The sequence below is a fragment of the Dryobates pubescens genome, chromosome 31, assembly GCF_014839835.1.
Source record: "Dryobates pubescens isolate bDryPub1 chromosome 31, bDryPub1.pri, whole genome shotgun sequence".
Taxonomy (NCBI): Eukaryota; Metazoa; Chordata; class Aves; order Piciformes; family Picidae; genus Dryobates; species Dryobates pubescens.
Window position 1 is genome coordinate 4,619,269 of NC_071642.1, and position 14,815 is coordinate 4,634,083.

At 64.6% G+C, this 14,815-nt stretch overlaps 1 protein-coding gene across 4 annotated transcripts in view; it reads right to left on the minus strand.

Annotated features, from left to right (window-relative positions):
- Window positions 1-5,409: 5,409 nt before the first annotated feature.
- The window catches only part of CSNK1G2 (casein kinase 1 gamma 2), a 51,576-nt gene continuing 42,170 nt past the window's right edge, over window positions 5,410-14,815 (minus strand). For 3 of the 4 annotated variants that reach the window (XM_054175244.1, XM_054175245.1, XM_054175246.1), the window contains 8 exons: window positions 13,713-13,947; window positions 12,110-12,195; window positions 11,661-11,745; window positions 11,411-11,559; window positions 10,327-10,410; window positions 8,334-8,438; window positions 6,635-6,741; window positions 5,410-5,679 (listed from right to left, as the gene is read on the minus strand). In XM_054175244.1, the coding sequence (XP_054031219.1) occupies window positions 5,625-5,679; window positions 6,635-6,741; window positions 8,334-8,438; window positions 10,327-10,410; window positions 11,411-11,559; window positions 11,661-11,745; window positions 12,110-12,195; window positions 13,713-13,947 (906 nt within the window). In that variant the 3' untranslated portion in view covers window positions 5,410-5,624. The remainder of the gene's footprint in view (window positions 5,680-6,634; window positions 6,742-8,333; window positions 8,439-10,326; window positions 10,411-11,410; window positions 11,560-11,660; window positions 11,746-12,109; window positions 12,196-13,712; window positions 13,948-14,815) is intronic. The other variant, XM_054175247.1, reaches the window with a different exon arrangement.

The window sequence follows — 14,815 nt, forward strand, 5'->3', positions numbered from 1 at the left end:
ACAAGGAAAAAAAAAGAAGAAAAAGGAAAAAAAAGGAAAGCTGGGTCCACAACTTGGTTCCTGAACCTGACTCTGTGCAATGCAAAGTGTGAGACATGAACACAGCAGGGCCCTGGGCTTGTCCCCCCTGCCTCTGCCTCTCCTCTTCCAACTGCTGCCCCGGGGAGGGCTCTCTGCTGGGGGGGGGGGGGGGGGGGGGGGGGCGCAGCCTCCCGGGGCCTCCCTGTGGCAATAGAGGAAATGGTTGGAGTTGGGATGAGGCAGGGCTGAGGCAGCAGACCCTGCTCAGGCTCCCTGCTGGCTCTTCCCTGGAAGAATTCTTTTTACTTCTCTTTTGTTCTGCTGATTCTCTGCCCCAGATCCACCCTCCCTGCCCATCGCCCCCCCCCGACGGCCGGGCCCCGGTCCTGCGTGGGGGGGAAGGAGAGGACTCAAACTGAGCTACACCTGAGCAGCTTCTGTTCCTAACGGCTTTGATGCAGTTCTGGCTTTTGTAGATAGATGAATGTAACTCCTCGTCGGACTTGCCTGTTCCCAGAAGAAGTTAAGAGCCATCCCCCTGTGGTTCCACCTCACCCTGCGGGCGGAGCCGGGGCCGCCGGGCCCGCGGCGCTCTGCCGCTGAATGTATTCGCTGCTCTCGTCCAGTGCTCACTCTGCTTCCGGCCAGCTTCGTGATCTGTAAATAGGAATCAATAAAGACACCCAGGTTGTCTTTAGCAGCCTCTCTGTGTGCTTTGGAAGGAGCTGATGGAGGCTCAGAGGGAGGAGGGAGCAGTGTCCAGCTGGTTCCCCCCAGCCAGGCTGCAAGGTGAGATGCTGGCACAGGCTGCCCAGGGAGGCTGTGCCTGCTCCTGTGCCTGGAGCAAGCTGTGCTGGTGGGAGGTGTCCCTGCCCATGGCAGGGGCTTGGAACTGGGTGGTCTTGAAGGTCCCCTCCAACCCATTCTATCAGTGTGTGAGGACTTCAGCTTCCCCATCCTAGGGCATGGGGGTGAGCCAGGTCCCTCCGCAGTGATGCCTTAGGACTCCCCAGACAGGCAGATGCTGCTTGGGAGGTCTAAAACTGCTGGGCAATGAGGCTATGGTGGAGCCCCTGGGGCAGCAGGGGCCTGTGTGTGAGCTCTGCTGTCTGCATGTGGGGCAGGCTCAGCCTGGCTTTTTTGTGACTGAATGACCTTGATTGAAAGGTTTGAACAATGAACCACGGCTGCTGAAAGCTGCCCTGGCCCTTGCTGACTCACTCCGGGTCTGAAAGCAGCAGCGAGGGGAGGAGGCTGTTCCCTGCCCTCTGTGCAGCCAGAGCTGGAAGGCAGCAGCAGGGATGAGGCAGCGCCGAGGGCTGAGCTCTGTTCTGCTCTGCCCTGGAATCACAGCAGCGGCTCCCAGGAAAGTCTCTTTTGGCAGCTTCTGGGCACCTTGCTCAACACCTTGGTGATGCCTGGGGAGGGGCAGGGCTGTGGAGGAGCCTCCTGGTGAAATGAATCCCCTGGGCCTGGTTGTGGAAGTGCTTCAGTGCTGGGAACAGCAGCGAGCTCAGCCTGGGACCTCTGCTCCTGCCTCCCTGGTGTGTATGGAGGAGGCACAAGGGCCTGAGGCTGCGGCTGCATCTCACCTGGCTCAAGCACGATGCTCATCCCATCCTTCCTCCTCAGCTGCGAGGCCGAGGGCTCTCCCGCGTCCCTCACCCCCTCTGGGCTGTGGCTCTTCGCGCTGGACGCAGACAGAGCCCAGCCGGTGCGGGAGGGCTGAGCTCCAGCTGTGGGCGCTGCCCTCCCCTGCCGCTGCGTACAGGAGCGGCGCCGGGGAGCTGCCCGGAGCCATCAGCCTCACTCCCCTGGCCCTCCCCTGGTCTGTGGGGCTGCGTTTCGCGGCTCGGCTCTGTTCAGCAGCAGGAAAAAAGCACAAGCAGGGAAACCACAGGCGGGGCTGAGGCAGCCCCCAGCCGGGGCGGGGAATCTGCTGAACCTCAGCCGAAAAGAACGAGCTGGCCACTCCTCCCCCCACCCTGCGGGCCCTGCAATCAAGCACAGGAAGATGCTGGAGGGTTTTAAAGACTTTTTTTTCCTTTTTTTTTAATTCTTGTATTTGATTGGGGGGTGGGGGGTGGGTTTATTAAAAAAAAAAAAAAAAGAAAAAAAAAAAAAAAGGAGGGGAAAAAATAAAAAGGGGAAAAAAAAAAGCCCCTAACTTCTCTGGCTTCCAGGAACCATCCCAGAAGCTGGAATTGCCATTGCTTGGTGGCAAGCAGAAGGTAAACCGGCGAATGGAAACCGCCCCCCCCCCGGCAGGGGGAAGAGGCCAAGCCCCCCGCGGGCGGTGCCACCATCCTCGGCCGCCCCCACCCCCGGCAGCAGACAGGGCACAGCCCGGGCCGGAGCCTTCCCCTCCACGGCTCCTCTTCGGCCTCTGCGGGGCTTGGGCCGGCCGCAGGCTCCACTTCCAGGGAAAATTTAAGGCGACTCTTGGAACCTTTTTCCTTTGCCCTGCTGCGGGGGGAGCGAGGCCGAGCGCAGCACGGCAGCCCCAGCCCTGCCCCGGGACGCGGCCGGGGCTGTCCCGCTGCGGGGGGAGCGAGGCCGAGCGCAGCGCGGCAGCCCCAGCCCTGCCCCGGGATGCGGCCGGGGCTGTCCCGCTGCGGGGGGAGCGAGGCCGAGCGCAGCACGGCAGCCCCAGCCCTGCCCCGGGATGCGGCCGGGGCTGTCCCGCTGCGGGGGGAGCGAGGCCGAGCGCAGCACGGCAGCCCCAGCCCTGCCCCGGGACGCGGCCGGGGCTGTCCCGCTGCGGGGGGAGCGAGGCCGAGCGCAGCGCGGCAGCCCCAGCCCTGCCCCGGGATGCGGCCGGGGCTGTCCCGCTGCGGGGGGAGCGAGGCCGCGCGCAGCACGGCAGCCCCAGCCCTGCCCCGGGATGCGGCCGGGGCTGTCCCGCTGCGGGGGGAGCGAGGCCGAGCGCAGCACGGCAGCCCCAGCCCTGCCCCGGGACGCGGCCGGGGCTGTCCCGCTGCGGGGGGAGCGAGGCCGAGGGCAGCACGGCAGCCCCAGCCCTATCCCGGGGCTGTCCCGCTGCGGGGGGAGCGAGGCCGAGCGCAGCACGGCAGCCCCAGCCCTGCCCCGGGATGCGGCCGGGGCTGTCCCGCTGCGGGGGGAGCGAGGCCGAGCGCAGCACGGCAGCCCCAGCCCTGCCCCGGGACGCGGCCGGGGCTGTCCCGCTGCGGGGGGAGCGAGGCCGAGCGCAGAGCGGCAGCCCCAGCCCTGCCCCTGGACGCGGCCGGGGCTGTCCCGCTGCGGGGGGAGCGAGGCCGAGCGCAGCGCGGCAGCCCCAGCCCTGCCCCGGGATGCGGCCGGGGCTGTCCCGCTGCCCTCCTGCCCAGGAGAAGCCGAAGCCGGGGGGTGGCACACCCCAAATTGAGGAGAAAGAGAGGCCACGGCGCGGCCCCCTCCCCCGGGTCCCTTCTGGTACCCATGCAGGGCGAGGTGCCCCCTCCCCATCCCTCATACACCCCCCAGGCCGGAGCAGCCCCTCCTGCAATTCAGGACCCCCAGAGGGTCAGTTTGGACAAATGTTTGGCAGCAGCCACAGACGGTCCCATTGCCCATCCTCCCCCAGAGCCTCAGCACAGCCTCAGCTCCTCTTTTGGGGCAGAACAAGAGGGTTTTGGTAAAGATAAGTGTTGCCCCCTCCCTCCCTCCCGCCCCCAAATGTGTCATGAGCAATACACCAGCACAGGGTCAGTCGGGTGGGGAAGCTGCGGTGCCCAGGGGAGTGAGGAGCAGGGGCAGTGGGGGAGGTGTCTGTCTGTGTCTGTGTGTCTCGCTGTGTCCGTGGTTAAGCTGCAAACCCGCCCCCTGCCCCAGGATCAGACCCTCCCAGTGCAGGGGAGCCCACGCTGGCAGCACCAGCAGTGCCTGACCACCCTGATGCCCTTTGCCACCCTCACCGAGTGCCTCTTTGTCTGCTGGCCACAACCCACCCCGTGCCCGGAGCAGCTGCGGGGAGCAGCCGCGGGGAGCAGCTCTGAGGGAGCACTCCCGGGGAGCAGCCCCGAGGAAGCAGCCCCAGGGAGCAGCCCCAGGGAGCAGCTCTGAGGAAGCAGCCCCAGGGAGCAGCCCCCAGGGAGCAGCTCTGAGGAAGCAGCCCCAGGGAGCAGCTCCCAGGGAGCAGCTCTGAGGAAGCAGCCCCAGGGAGCAGCCCCAGTCTCCCCCTGGGAGTCTCAGACACAAAGAGATTGTAAAAAACAAATGAGAAACAAGGCCCCAGGAGAGCTGCCAGGGCAGCTGTGGTACTGCCAGGGCAGCTGTGGTGCTGCCAGGGCAGCTGTGGTACTGCCAGGGCAGCTGTGGTGCTGCCCCTGCACACTCCTAAAGCTGCTATGGGCCCAGCTCCAGCCCTCAGCCATGGCAGCACCAGAGCCCAGGCTGGAGGCTGCTTCACCTTCCCTCCCTGCTCTGCCACTTCCCCTCGGGCTCCCTTTGGTCTTGCCAAGCCCCCTGGCAGCAGCTGGGGCGGTGCAGTGCCCGCCTGGCCCTTGTCCCTGCCTGCCTGTGCCCCAGGAGTCAGCGACCTGGCCCTGGCAGGGCCAAGCATCACACCAAAGTGCATGGCAAATGCTGGGGGTCTGCCCCCCAGCCCCACCCTCCATCCCCATCCCCCATCCGAGACCTCGCCGCTGTCTCCGCCGGCGGGGGGCGGGGAGGGAACGCACCGGGGGGCGGGGGGGGGGGGCGGGGAGCGGTGGTGATGCGGGGGGAGGGAGGGACACAGGCCGGCCCTCACAGGCGGAGCAGAACGCAGCAGCGCCGAAGGTGTCGCTCAAAGACTGACGACTCAGCACTCCGCACCGAGACTCACTTTAAATTAACTTAAAGAGACGAAGAAGCAACAGAGGGGAAAAAAAAAAACCCAAAACAACAAAAGGAAGGGAACAAAAAAAAAAAAAGAGGAAAGGGAAAAAAAAAGGGGGGGGGGCAAAAAAAAAGGGGGGAAAAAGAATTCCTCAATCCCTCCTCCTCCTCCTCCTCCTCCTCCTCCTCCTCCTTTGCTGCTGCTGCCGCCACGGGGCAGAGTCTGTGAGCTGATCCCCAGCTGCCAACTCAGAAGCAAAGCGAAGCTGTTGGGGGGGAGGGGGGTTCAGGTTGTTGCTTTTTTTCTCTCTCTCTCTCTTTTTTTTTTCCTTTTTCCTCTCCGTTATTATTTTTTTTTTTATTATTTTCTTTTGTGGTTTTTTTTTTTGTTTGTTTTGGGTTGGTTTGTTGGTGGTTTTTTTTTCTCGTGGTGTTTGTTTTTCTCTTGGTGTCGGACGCAGGACCTCGGCGAAGTTGGGCTCGGTTCGAGTCAAACGGCCACGGGGGCGAGTGGCAGGAGGACAAAAAAGAAACGACAACAAAACCGAAACAAAACAAAAAGAACCCAAGGACAAAGCAGTTTTGGGGAGTCCCCGCTCCCCGCCTGCGCCTGGGGCGCTCGGGGGGGAGCCCGTCCGGCTCGGCACCCCCCTCCCCCGGCCCCGCACAAACCCCGGGGCCGCCGCCGCCGCCGCCGCCGCCGCCGCCGGCTCCGCGGGGGAAGATCCGGCCGCGGCCGGAGGGAGAGAGCAGCCTCCGCACGCCGCTCCGCCCGGCCCCGCGGCTCACTTGCGACGCTTGGTGGTTTTCCTCTTCCTTCTCTTGAAGAAACAGCAGCACCTGCGGGCAGAGGGGACCCCGTCAGCGCCCGGCCGCCACACGGAGGCGGGCAGCAGGGCCACGGTCGGGGCAGAGGCGGAGGAAGGGGGTGGGGGAAGTCCTCCAGCTTCTTGGTGAGCCCCGGTGGGCACAGCTGCCGTGGGCACAGCTGCCGTGGGGGGAGCCCTGGCACATGGCAGGGGCTGGACTGGGAACACTAAAGGGCAAATAGCGAGATGCTGGGGCCAGACTCTGCTGAGTGGTGCTCAGGGACAGCACAAGGGGCAAGGGGCACAAACTGGCACCCAGGAGGTTCCAGCTGAGCAGGAGGAGAAAGTTGTTTGGTGTGAGGGTGCTGGAGGCCTGGAGCAGGCTGCCCAGAGAGGTTGTGGAGTCTCCTGGTGTGGAGAGCTGCCAACACCCCTGGCCCTTGTGCTCCTGGGCAAGCTGCTGTGGGTGCCCTGCTGGAGCAGGGGGCTTGGAGTGGATGAGCTCCAGAGGTCCCTTCCAACCCCCAGCATGCAGTGAGTGGCAGTGGCCATGGAATGTGCACTGCCAGCCACAGCAAACAGCAGCAGCCTGAGCTGGGGCTCCTGGAGGAGAAATGTCCCCAGCTCCTCTGTGCTGGCTGTGGGAAGGGTGTGAGACCCTCAGGGCCGAGCAGGGCGAGGTGGGGAAGGACTGCAGGGCTACCCCAGTGGGGTGTCAGGGAGAAGCAGCGGGGCTCTAGGGCTGGGCTTTAGGGCTGGGCTCTAGGGCTGGGCTTTAGGGCTGGGCTTTAGGGCTGGGCTTTAGGGCTGGGCTCTAGGGCTGGGCTCTAGGGCTGGGCTTTAGGGCTGGGCTTTAGGGCTGGGCTTTAGGGCTGGGCTCTAGGGCTGGGCTCTAGGGCTGGGCTTCAGGGCTGGGCTGCTCTTCCCCAGCCGAGGCCCCGGCGGCGGTGGGGAGCAGGAGGCAGCAGGGCTGTGCCTGTCCTTACTTTGTATCGTCTGTCACCTCCACCTCGGTGGGGGCTGTGATGGGGGCATTCGAGTGTCCTGCCGTGGGGTCATCCGTGTTCAGCTCTCCGTTGGTGGAGCTCATCACCTGGGGAGAGAGCAGTGGGCAGTGAGGGGCAGCGCCGGCCCTGAGCCTCAGCCCCCACCCCGTGGAGCTGCACCCCGGAGAGGAGCGGCCCCAGGAGGCCCTCCCCAGCCCTGCATGAGCCAGGAGGGCCCCGCAGAGGGCAGCAGGATGGTTCCACCCCCAGACAGTGCTGGGAAGTGCTCGGCTGCGGAGCACACAGCGGGGCTGGATCCCCTTGGAGTCCCAAGGAGGATCCCAGAACCCCTGCACACCTCGGTGGCTGCCAGCTCCAGCACAGCCTGGAGGCCTGGCCCCAGGAAGCTATCGGCTCCAAGGAGGCTCTGCCACGGCTCAGCAGCTGGGCACAGCTCTTGCTCCCCAGTCCCAAGCCCAGACACTGCTGAGCCCTGCAGGATCCAGCCCCGTGGGCTACTGCCAGCCTTGAGGTGCCCCTGAGCTCCTTCCCGCTCACCAGGGCAGCAGGGCTGTGCGTGGTGCCAAGGCTGGCAGGAGATCCAAGTCACCAAAGCGAGCTGGGGTTGGTACAGGCAGCTGGGACCTGCCTGACCCCTGCCTGTCCTGTGGCTGCAAAGCCAGGAGCTCCCTGGGGATGCACAGCCCAAAGGATCACCAAGCTAAGAGGCTCAGCCTCACCCAGCCTGACGGAGGAGCTGCCACCTGACAGCCACAGTGCCCAGCTGGGAGGACCACGCCGAGCCACAGCCCCCCCCCAGAACAAGCCCAGAGACCTCTGAGCTTCGCCAGCACCCCCTGCAGTGCTGGGCACGGGCAGAGGACAGGGACTGGGGTTTGCAAGAGCAGGGAGGGGACAGGGCACAGGAGGAGCTGGGCAGGGCTCGAGCTGGCCCCAGGGCCTGCCCCAGCCCTTCTCTGCCCAGGCTCTGGGACCAAGCACCAGCAGAGATTCACCACGGAGCAGCAGCGAGGAGCAGCAGGGACAGCAGCAGAGACGGAGGCAGCAGCGCAGGCCCAGCCCCGGGGCATCCACCACGGCTGCCCACCAGCAGCAGGGGCTGCAGCACACCAGGCCGAGGGGGCAGGGGGGCAGAGGGCTGCGAGGGCGGCGAGCAGGAGGCCAACGGCGCAAGTGCAGGACCCAGGCAGGGGGAGGAGGCCGAGGGGGGGGCAGGGAAGGGAGGAGAAGCAGGACCCAGCCGAGGAGGCACAGCGAAGTCCCCACCTGGGAGAAGGCCTCCTGGTCCAGCACTGCTGGCACAAGCTGCACTGGGGGCAGAGCCTGATGCCCACTGGGCTGCAGTGTGGCACAGAGCCAGTGCTCATCCAGCTCTAACAGCCCTCCGAGTGCCATGGCAGCACCCAGGGTACTGAGGAAGCAGTGCCAGCCTTGTCTGAGCTGTGAGCACCCTTGTGCCACGGGTGTGGGGCAGCCTGTGTGGCAGTGCCACAGGGACAGGGCAGCCTGTGTGGCAGACCAGGCCACGCGTGGCCCTGATGCCAGGTCAGGGGGCAGGGCTGGTCCCCAGCGCTGCCCACAGCCAGCCCTGCCCTGCGCTGGGCCGCAGGCCGCCCGGCACGGGCTGGCTCTGCTCCCTCCCGTGCCCCCCCTGCCCTCGGCGCGTGGTTGTGTGTACCTGCACGGACCCCCCGAGCCTGCCGGCTGCCAGCTGAGCTCCCAAAGGCTCCTCGGCAGGCTGCACACCGGCCTGAGGCTCCCACACCTCCGTCCCCTCGGGCGGCTGCTCGGCCAGGCAGGAGGAACAGGACGAAAAGAAACAAAAGAACAGAAAAGAGGAAGAAGGGGGAGGAGAAGGGGGGAGGAGGTGGTGGGAAGGGGCAGGGAGAAGGAAGGGGCAGGGAGAAGAGTGGCAAAGGGAGTCGAGAAAATAAGAACGTGCAAAAGCAAAACCGTGACCGGGGCAGCCGAGCCTGCGAGCGGGGAGGGCAGCGCTGCGGCACCGCCCCCGCGGCTGCCGGGGGGGGTCCCTGCCCTGCCCCGCGGCTGCCGGGGGGTCCCTGCCCTGCCCTGCCCCGCCCCGCGGCTGCCCGGGGGGGTCCCTGCCCTGCCCTGCCCCGCGGCTGCCCGGGGGGGTCCCTGCCCTGCCGCGCTGTGTCCTCCCCGCGGGGCTGTGCCCTCCTCTGCGGGGCTGCCAGGCTCCGGCCATGTGCCTCAGGGCAGCCCACACAGCACACAGCCGGCGCCATGGAGTCCAGCCAGCCCCACGGAGCACACAGCCAGCCCCATGGAGCACAACCAACCCCCACGGAGCACAGCCTGCCCCACAGGGCCCAGCCAGCCCCACGGAACGCACAGCCAGCCCCCCGGAGCACACAGCCAGCCCCATGGAGCCCAGCCAGCCCCACGGAGCGCCCAGCCAGCCCCACAGAGCACACAGCCAGCCCCACACATCCCAGCCAGCCCCACAGAATACGACCAGGCCCACACAGCCCCATCTGGAGCAGGCTGGGGAGATGCAGCTGGGCCAAGACCATGCCTCTGGTCCATTGGGTGAGACCTTCTGAGGCTGGCACAGCCCCTGCCACGCTGCTCCTGGAGGGCACAGGCTCCTCAGCTGTCCCACAGCCAGGAACTGCCCCCTACTGCCAATGTCTTGCCATGGTGAGCATGGCACAGCCCCGTGGCTGTGCAGCACCAGGATGGAGCCTGCTGCCAGGCTGGCAGAGTTCTTTGCTTTCCCACTGCTCCCAAGCAGGGATCTCATGGCCCAGAGGTGGGGAGCAGACCTTACTGGGAGCCAGTTCCCAGGAACAAGTCAGAGGCACTTTGAAGATGTTGCCCTGTCCCTAAGGAAGCGCTGCCAGGGCTGTGCCAGGCTCCCTGTGCTCAGGCAGGAGCAACAAGGGGCACTGCTGGGTTGATGTGTGGGTGCTGCACCCCCAGCTCCAGCCCATTTGCAGCTGCTCTGCTCCCTGGGGAGGTTCAAGCCAAGAGGATGAGGTCTGCCCAGGGCTGCTGGGGAAGCCCTGAGGTTTGCTCTCGATGGCAGCAGCTCCAAAGCCTCATTTCCTCCAGGCCACAGCACCAGAGAAGGGCCTGGACAGCCTGGCACCTTCCCACAGCAGCACAGGCAGGGAGCTGCTGGCACAGCTCTGCCCATCTCCTGCCCTGCCAGCCCTGTCTGCCCAGCTGGTGCCCAGGACAGAGCCAGCTCCTCTCTCCAGCACAGGGCCATGCACCACCAAGCTGGCCCACAACGTCCCTGTCCCACTGATGGAGGTGGCATCATGAACAGAGCAGCATTACCCCCGTGGTGGCACAGCACAGGGGACATCACAGTGGCTCAGCCTGTGCCATGCCCACAGCCCCTGGCCAGCAATAACCTTGCAGCTTGCCAGCTGAAGCCCAGGCCTGCCATGCTGGAGCTTCCCATGGCAGCTTCCTCCTGCTTTTGCCAGGCCACCTGGCACAGGGGACACTGCCTGAGTCCCCTCATGAGCCACAGCCTCAGACCTGCAGGAAGAAGCCCTCCCACACACATCACTGGGGCAAAAGGGCTGCACCAGTCTCTGCTGCTGCCCAGAGGCCCCAGTGGGCTCTGAGAGTCTGTGGAGCAGAAGCCCAGCTGTGCCCCATGCCCCGTGCCCAGTGCCCCATGCCCCTCTCACCTGGTGTTTGGTGTGTGGCTGTGCTTTGTCTCTGTTCGGGGGCTGCACCTGCACCTCGCTGTGCATCGTGCCGATGGGGGTGGGCTGGGGACACCACAAGGACAACATCAGCCATGGCACAGCAGAACTCCCCCACCCTGCACCCCCACACCCCAGACTCAGGGCCTGATCCCTGCCCCAGCAGCTCAGCGCTCGGTGGGTGGCTGCAGCCAGCCCTTGGGGGTGCCCCTGGGGTGCCCATGGCGGCAGGTGAGGTGCCAGCTCCACTGCTGGGCTCCCCTCAGCTGCAGGAGCCTCAGACCCCTGTGTCACAGCTTGAACTCATCAGCTGGACAGCCCCAGCGTGGAGCTGGCTGCTGGTGCCTGGGGAGCCTGGTGGAGCTCGTCCCTTGCCCATGGATGCCTACAAACATCTAAGGGGTGGTGGCAGGAGGGTGGGGCCAGACCCTTCTCAGTGGTCCCCAGTGACCAAAGAAGAGGCAATGGGCATGAAGTGGAAGCCAGGAAGTTCCATCTAAGTATGAGGAGGAACTGCTGCACTGTGAGGCTGACAGATCTGGAGCAGGCTGCCCAGGGAGGTGGTGGAGCCTCCATCTCTGCAGACTTCAGGGTGTCAGGGAGCGATAGGCCTGGGGGGAATGGAGCTAAAGTAGAAGTGGGAAGATCCAGACTGGATGTTGGGAAAAATTCTTCCCCATGAGGGTGTTGAGACACTGGCACAGGTTGCCCAGGGAGGTGGTAGAAGCTCCCTCCCTGGAGGTGTTCAAGGCCAGGTCAGAGCAGCAACCTGCTCTGGTGTGAGGTGTCCCTGCCCCTGCAGGGGGGTTGGACTTGGCTGATCCTTGAGGCCCCTTCCAACCCTGACAATTCCATGGCTTTCAACCCCCACCTGGCCACGTTCCTGTGTGACCTGCCCTAGCTGCCCCTGCCTTGGCAGGGGACCGGAGGATCCTCGAGGTCCCCTCCAGCCCCTACCACTCTGCGACCCTGCGACGAGCACGGCAGGGCCGGGGGCCGCGGTACCGAGTCCCCAGCGCCTGCGTGGGGCCCAGCAGCCTCTGCCCAGCACCCCTGGGCCTCTCACCAGGGGTTTCCCTGCCCAGTCGTATTCGTAGTCGAAGACATAACCGTTCCTCTCGAACAGGTCTGTGAAGAGCTTCCGCAGGTAGTCGTAGTCAGGCTTCTCGAAGAAGTCCAAGCGCCGCACGTAGCGCAGGTAGGTGGCCATCTCCTCTGCGGGGACACAGGCGGGGCTCAGCGGGGGCAGGGAGGCACAGATGCCGGCCACAGGCTCGGGGGGGGGACAGGGACGAGCCCCCCAGGGAAGCCCTCACCTGGGAAGTTCTCACAGAGCACCTCCACCGGAGTGGCTCTTTTGGTGTCGCCGATCTTCTGGTACCTCTCCTTGAGCGTGTCGGCCTGGCGGGGACAGGGAGGAGGGCAGCAGCAGGGCAGGGCACTGGGTGCCAGCAGGCCAACGATGGTTTCTTGGTGCCCCCTTCCCAGTTATGGCCTAAAGCTCCTTCCCAAGGAATCTCCCACCCAGGAGGAGGAACACCAGGGAGCGTGGCTCCAGGACAGCCTCTGGGAGCAGCTGGGACACCCAGAAGCAGGGGGGGACACCTGCAGCCACGCGGCACAGAGCTCGCAGCAGCAGCCCCTGCACGGTGCCAGCCCTCCAACGCCCCAGGGGACAAAGCCTCCCCAGCTCCCTGATGCTGCCCATGCCCTGGCAGAGCCAGACCCAGGGGGCAGCCATGCCCAGAAGGGAAGAGGCACTTACCTTGAGGCCTTGCCAAGGGAGGCTCCCACGGAGGAAGTACATAAACATGTGCCCAAGTGCTTCCAGGTCATCCCTGCGGCTTTGTTCTGCATGGAGACAAAAACAGTCACAGACTGCACTGCCTTGGAAGGGAACCTCCAAGGGCAGCTTGGCCAATCCCCTGCAGGCAGCAGGGACAGCTCCAGCCAGAGCAGGCTGCACAGGGATACAGCCAGGCTGACCTTAAATGTCTCCAGAGATGGAGCCCCAGCCACCTCCCTGGGCAGCCTGTGCCAGCATCTCCTCACCCTCACTGTGCAGAGCTTCCTCCTGCTGTCCAACCTAACCCTGCCCTGCTCCAGTTCCAAACCATTGCCCTTGGTCCTATCCCCACAGCCCCTTCTGAGCAGTCCCTCCCCAGCCTGCCTGGAGGTCCCCTGCAGATACTGAAATAGAGCTCAAAGGTCTACCTGGAAGCTTCCCTTCTCCAGGCTGAACAGCCCCAACTCTCCCAGCCTGTCCCCATGACAGAGGTTCTGCAGCCCTCTGAGCATCTTGGTGGCCTCCTCTGGACCTGCTCCATCAGCTCCAGGTCCTTCTTGGTTGGGAGCCCCAGAGCTGGCCCCAGCCCTGCAGGTGAGGTCTCCCCAGAGCAGAGGGGCAGGATCCTCTCTCTCCAGCTCTGGCCACACTGCTTTGGCTGCAGCCCAGGCTGCCCTTGGCCTCCTGTGCTGCCAGTGCCCAGTGCTGCTGCAGCTGCCCACAAGTGACCCTGCTGCTGCTGCTGGTTGAATTCCAAGTCAAATGCTTTTGCTGCAGCCTAGGAGAAGATAACAACCACTGCCCCTATCCCCCCCAGACCTTGCATCATCCCAACTCCACCAACACCCCAGGGCTGAAAAGGCACAAATACAGAATACAGAATTAACCAGGTTGGAAAAGGCCTTTGAGATCATCCAGTCCAACCTATCACCCAGCACCATCTCATCAACTAAACCATGGCACCAAGTGCCTCATCCAGGCTTATTTTAAACACTTCCAGTGATGGTGACTCCACCAGCTCCCCAGACAGCACATCCCAAAGGCCAATCTCTCTGTCTGGAAGAATTTCTTCCTAACATCCAGCCTGAACCTCCCCTGGCACAGCTTGAGACTGTGTCCTCTTGTTCTGGTGCTGGTTGCCTGGGAGAACAGACCACCCCCCACATGGCAACAATGTCCTCTTAGGTAGTTGTAGATGGCAAGAAGGTCTCCCCTGAGCCTCCTCTTCTGCAGGCTAAGCAACCCCAGCTCCCTCAGCCTCTCCTCACAGGGCTGTGCTCCAGACCCCTCCCCAGCTTCGTTGCCCTCCTCTGGACACCTTCCAGCATCTCAACATCTTTCTTAATCTGAGGGCCCCAGAACTGGACACAGGACTCAAGGTGTGGCCTAACCAGTGCTGAGCACAGGGCAGGATGACCTCCTTGCTCCTGATCCAGGCCAGGATGCCATTCTTGGCCACCTGGGCACACTGCTGGCTCGTGTTCAGCTGCTGTCAACCACCCCCCCGCCGGGTCCCTTTCCGCCCGGCAGCTCTGCTGCCCGGCCCCCTGCCCGTGCTGGGGGCAGTGCTGGCAGCAGGCACCTTTGCCCAGGTGTGTGTTGATGCTCATGTAGCGAGCTGTCCCTGTCAGGCTCTTGTGCTCTCGGTAGGGGATGTGTTTTTTGGTCTCGGGGTCGATGTACTCCTTGGCCAGGCCGAAGTCGATGATGTGGATGGTGTGCTGCCGCTTGCTGCCCGGCCGCCCCACCAGGAAGTTCTCCGGCTTCACGTCCCTGTAGATGAGGCTTTTGGTGTGGACATACTCCATCCTGGTGATCTGGGGGCAGGAGGAAGAGCTCAGCACCAGCCAGCATCCTGCACGCCGCTCTGCACCCTCCTGCCCCGGGCCTGACTCTGCTGCCGCTGCCCGCGCCTCACCCTCAGCCCAAAGGGTAAGCCAAGAGGTGCTCCAGCCCCAGGAGATGGCCTCAGCCTGCTCATGCAGGATCCCAGACTGGTCTGGGTGGGAAGGGACCTTCAAAGCTCATCTAGTCCAAGCCCCTGCAGCCAGCAGGGACATCCCCAACCAGAGCAGGCTGCTCACAGCCCCAAACAAGCTGACCTGCACTGGTGCCAGGGATGGGGCAGCTCCCAGCTCTCTGGGCAACCTCTCCCCACCCTCAGGGTCAAACATTTCTCCCTTCTCTCCACTCTCAAGCTCCCTCTTGCAGCCCCAAACCATTCCCCCTTGGCCTGTCCCAACAGGCCCTGCTTCAAAGTCTGTCCCCAGCTTTCTGCTCAGCCCTTGAAGCTCTGCAAGGCCACCAGAAGGTCTCCCTGGAGCCTTCTCTCCAGGCTGCCCAGGCTCAGCTCTCTCAGCCTGGCCTCCCAGCAGAGGCCTTCCAGCCCTGCCAGCATTGCTGTGGCCTCCTCTGGCCCTGCTCCACCAGGTCCCTGTCTGTGCTGAGGCCTCCAGAGCTGCCCCAGCACTGGAGGGGGCTCTGAGCAGAGCACAGCAGAGGGGCAGAATCTCTTCCCTGCCCCTGCTGCTCACACTGCTGGGGATCAGCCCAGGACAAGGCTGGGCTGGGCTGGCAGCTCATCACCGCCCAGCCCTTCATCCCCAGGCTGTGTTGGTCCCAGGGGTTATCCCAGCCCAGGTGCAGGACTTTGTGCTTGGCCTTGTTGAACCTCATGAGGGTCTC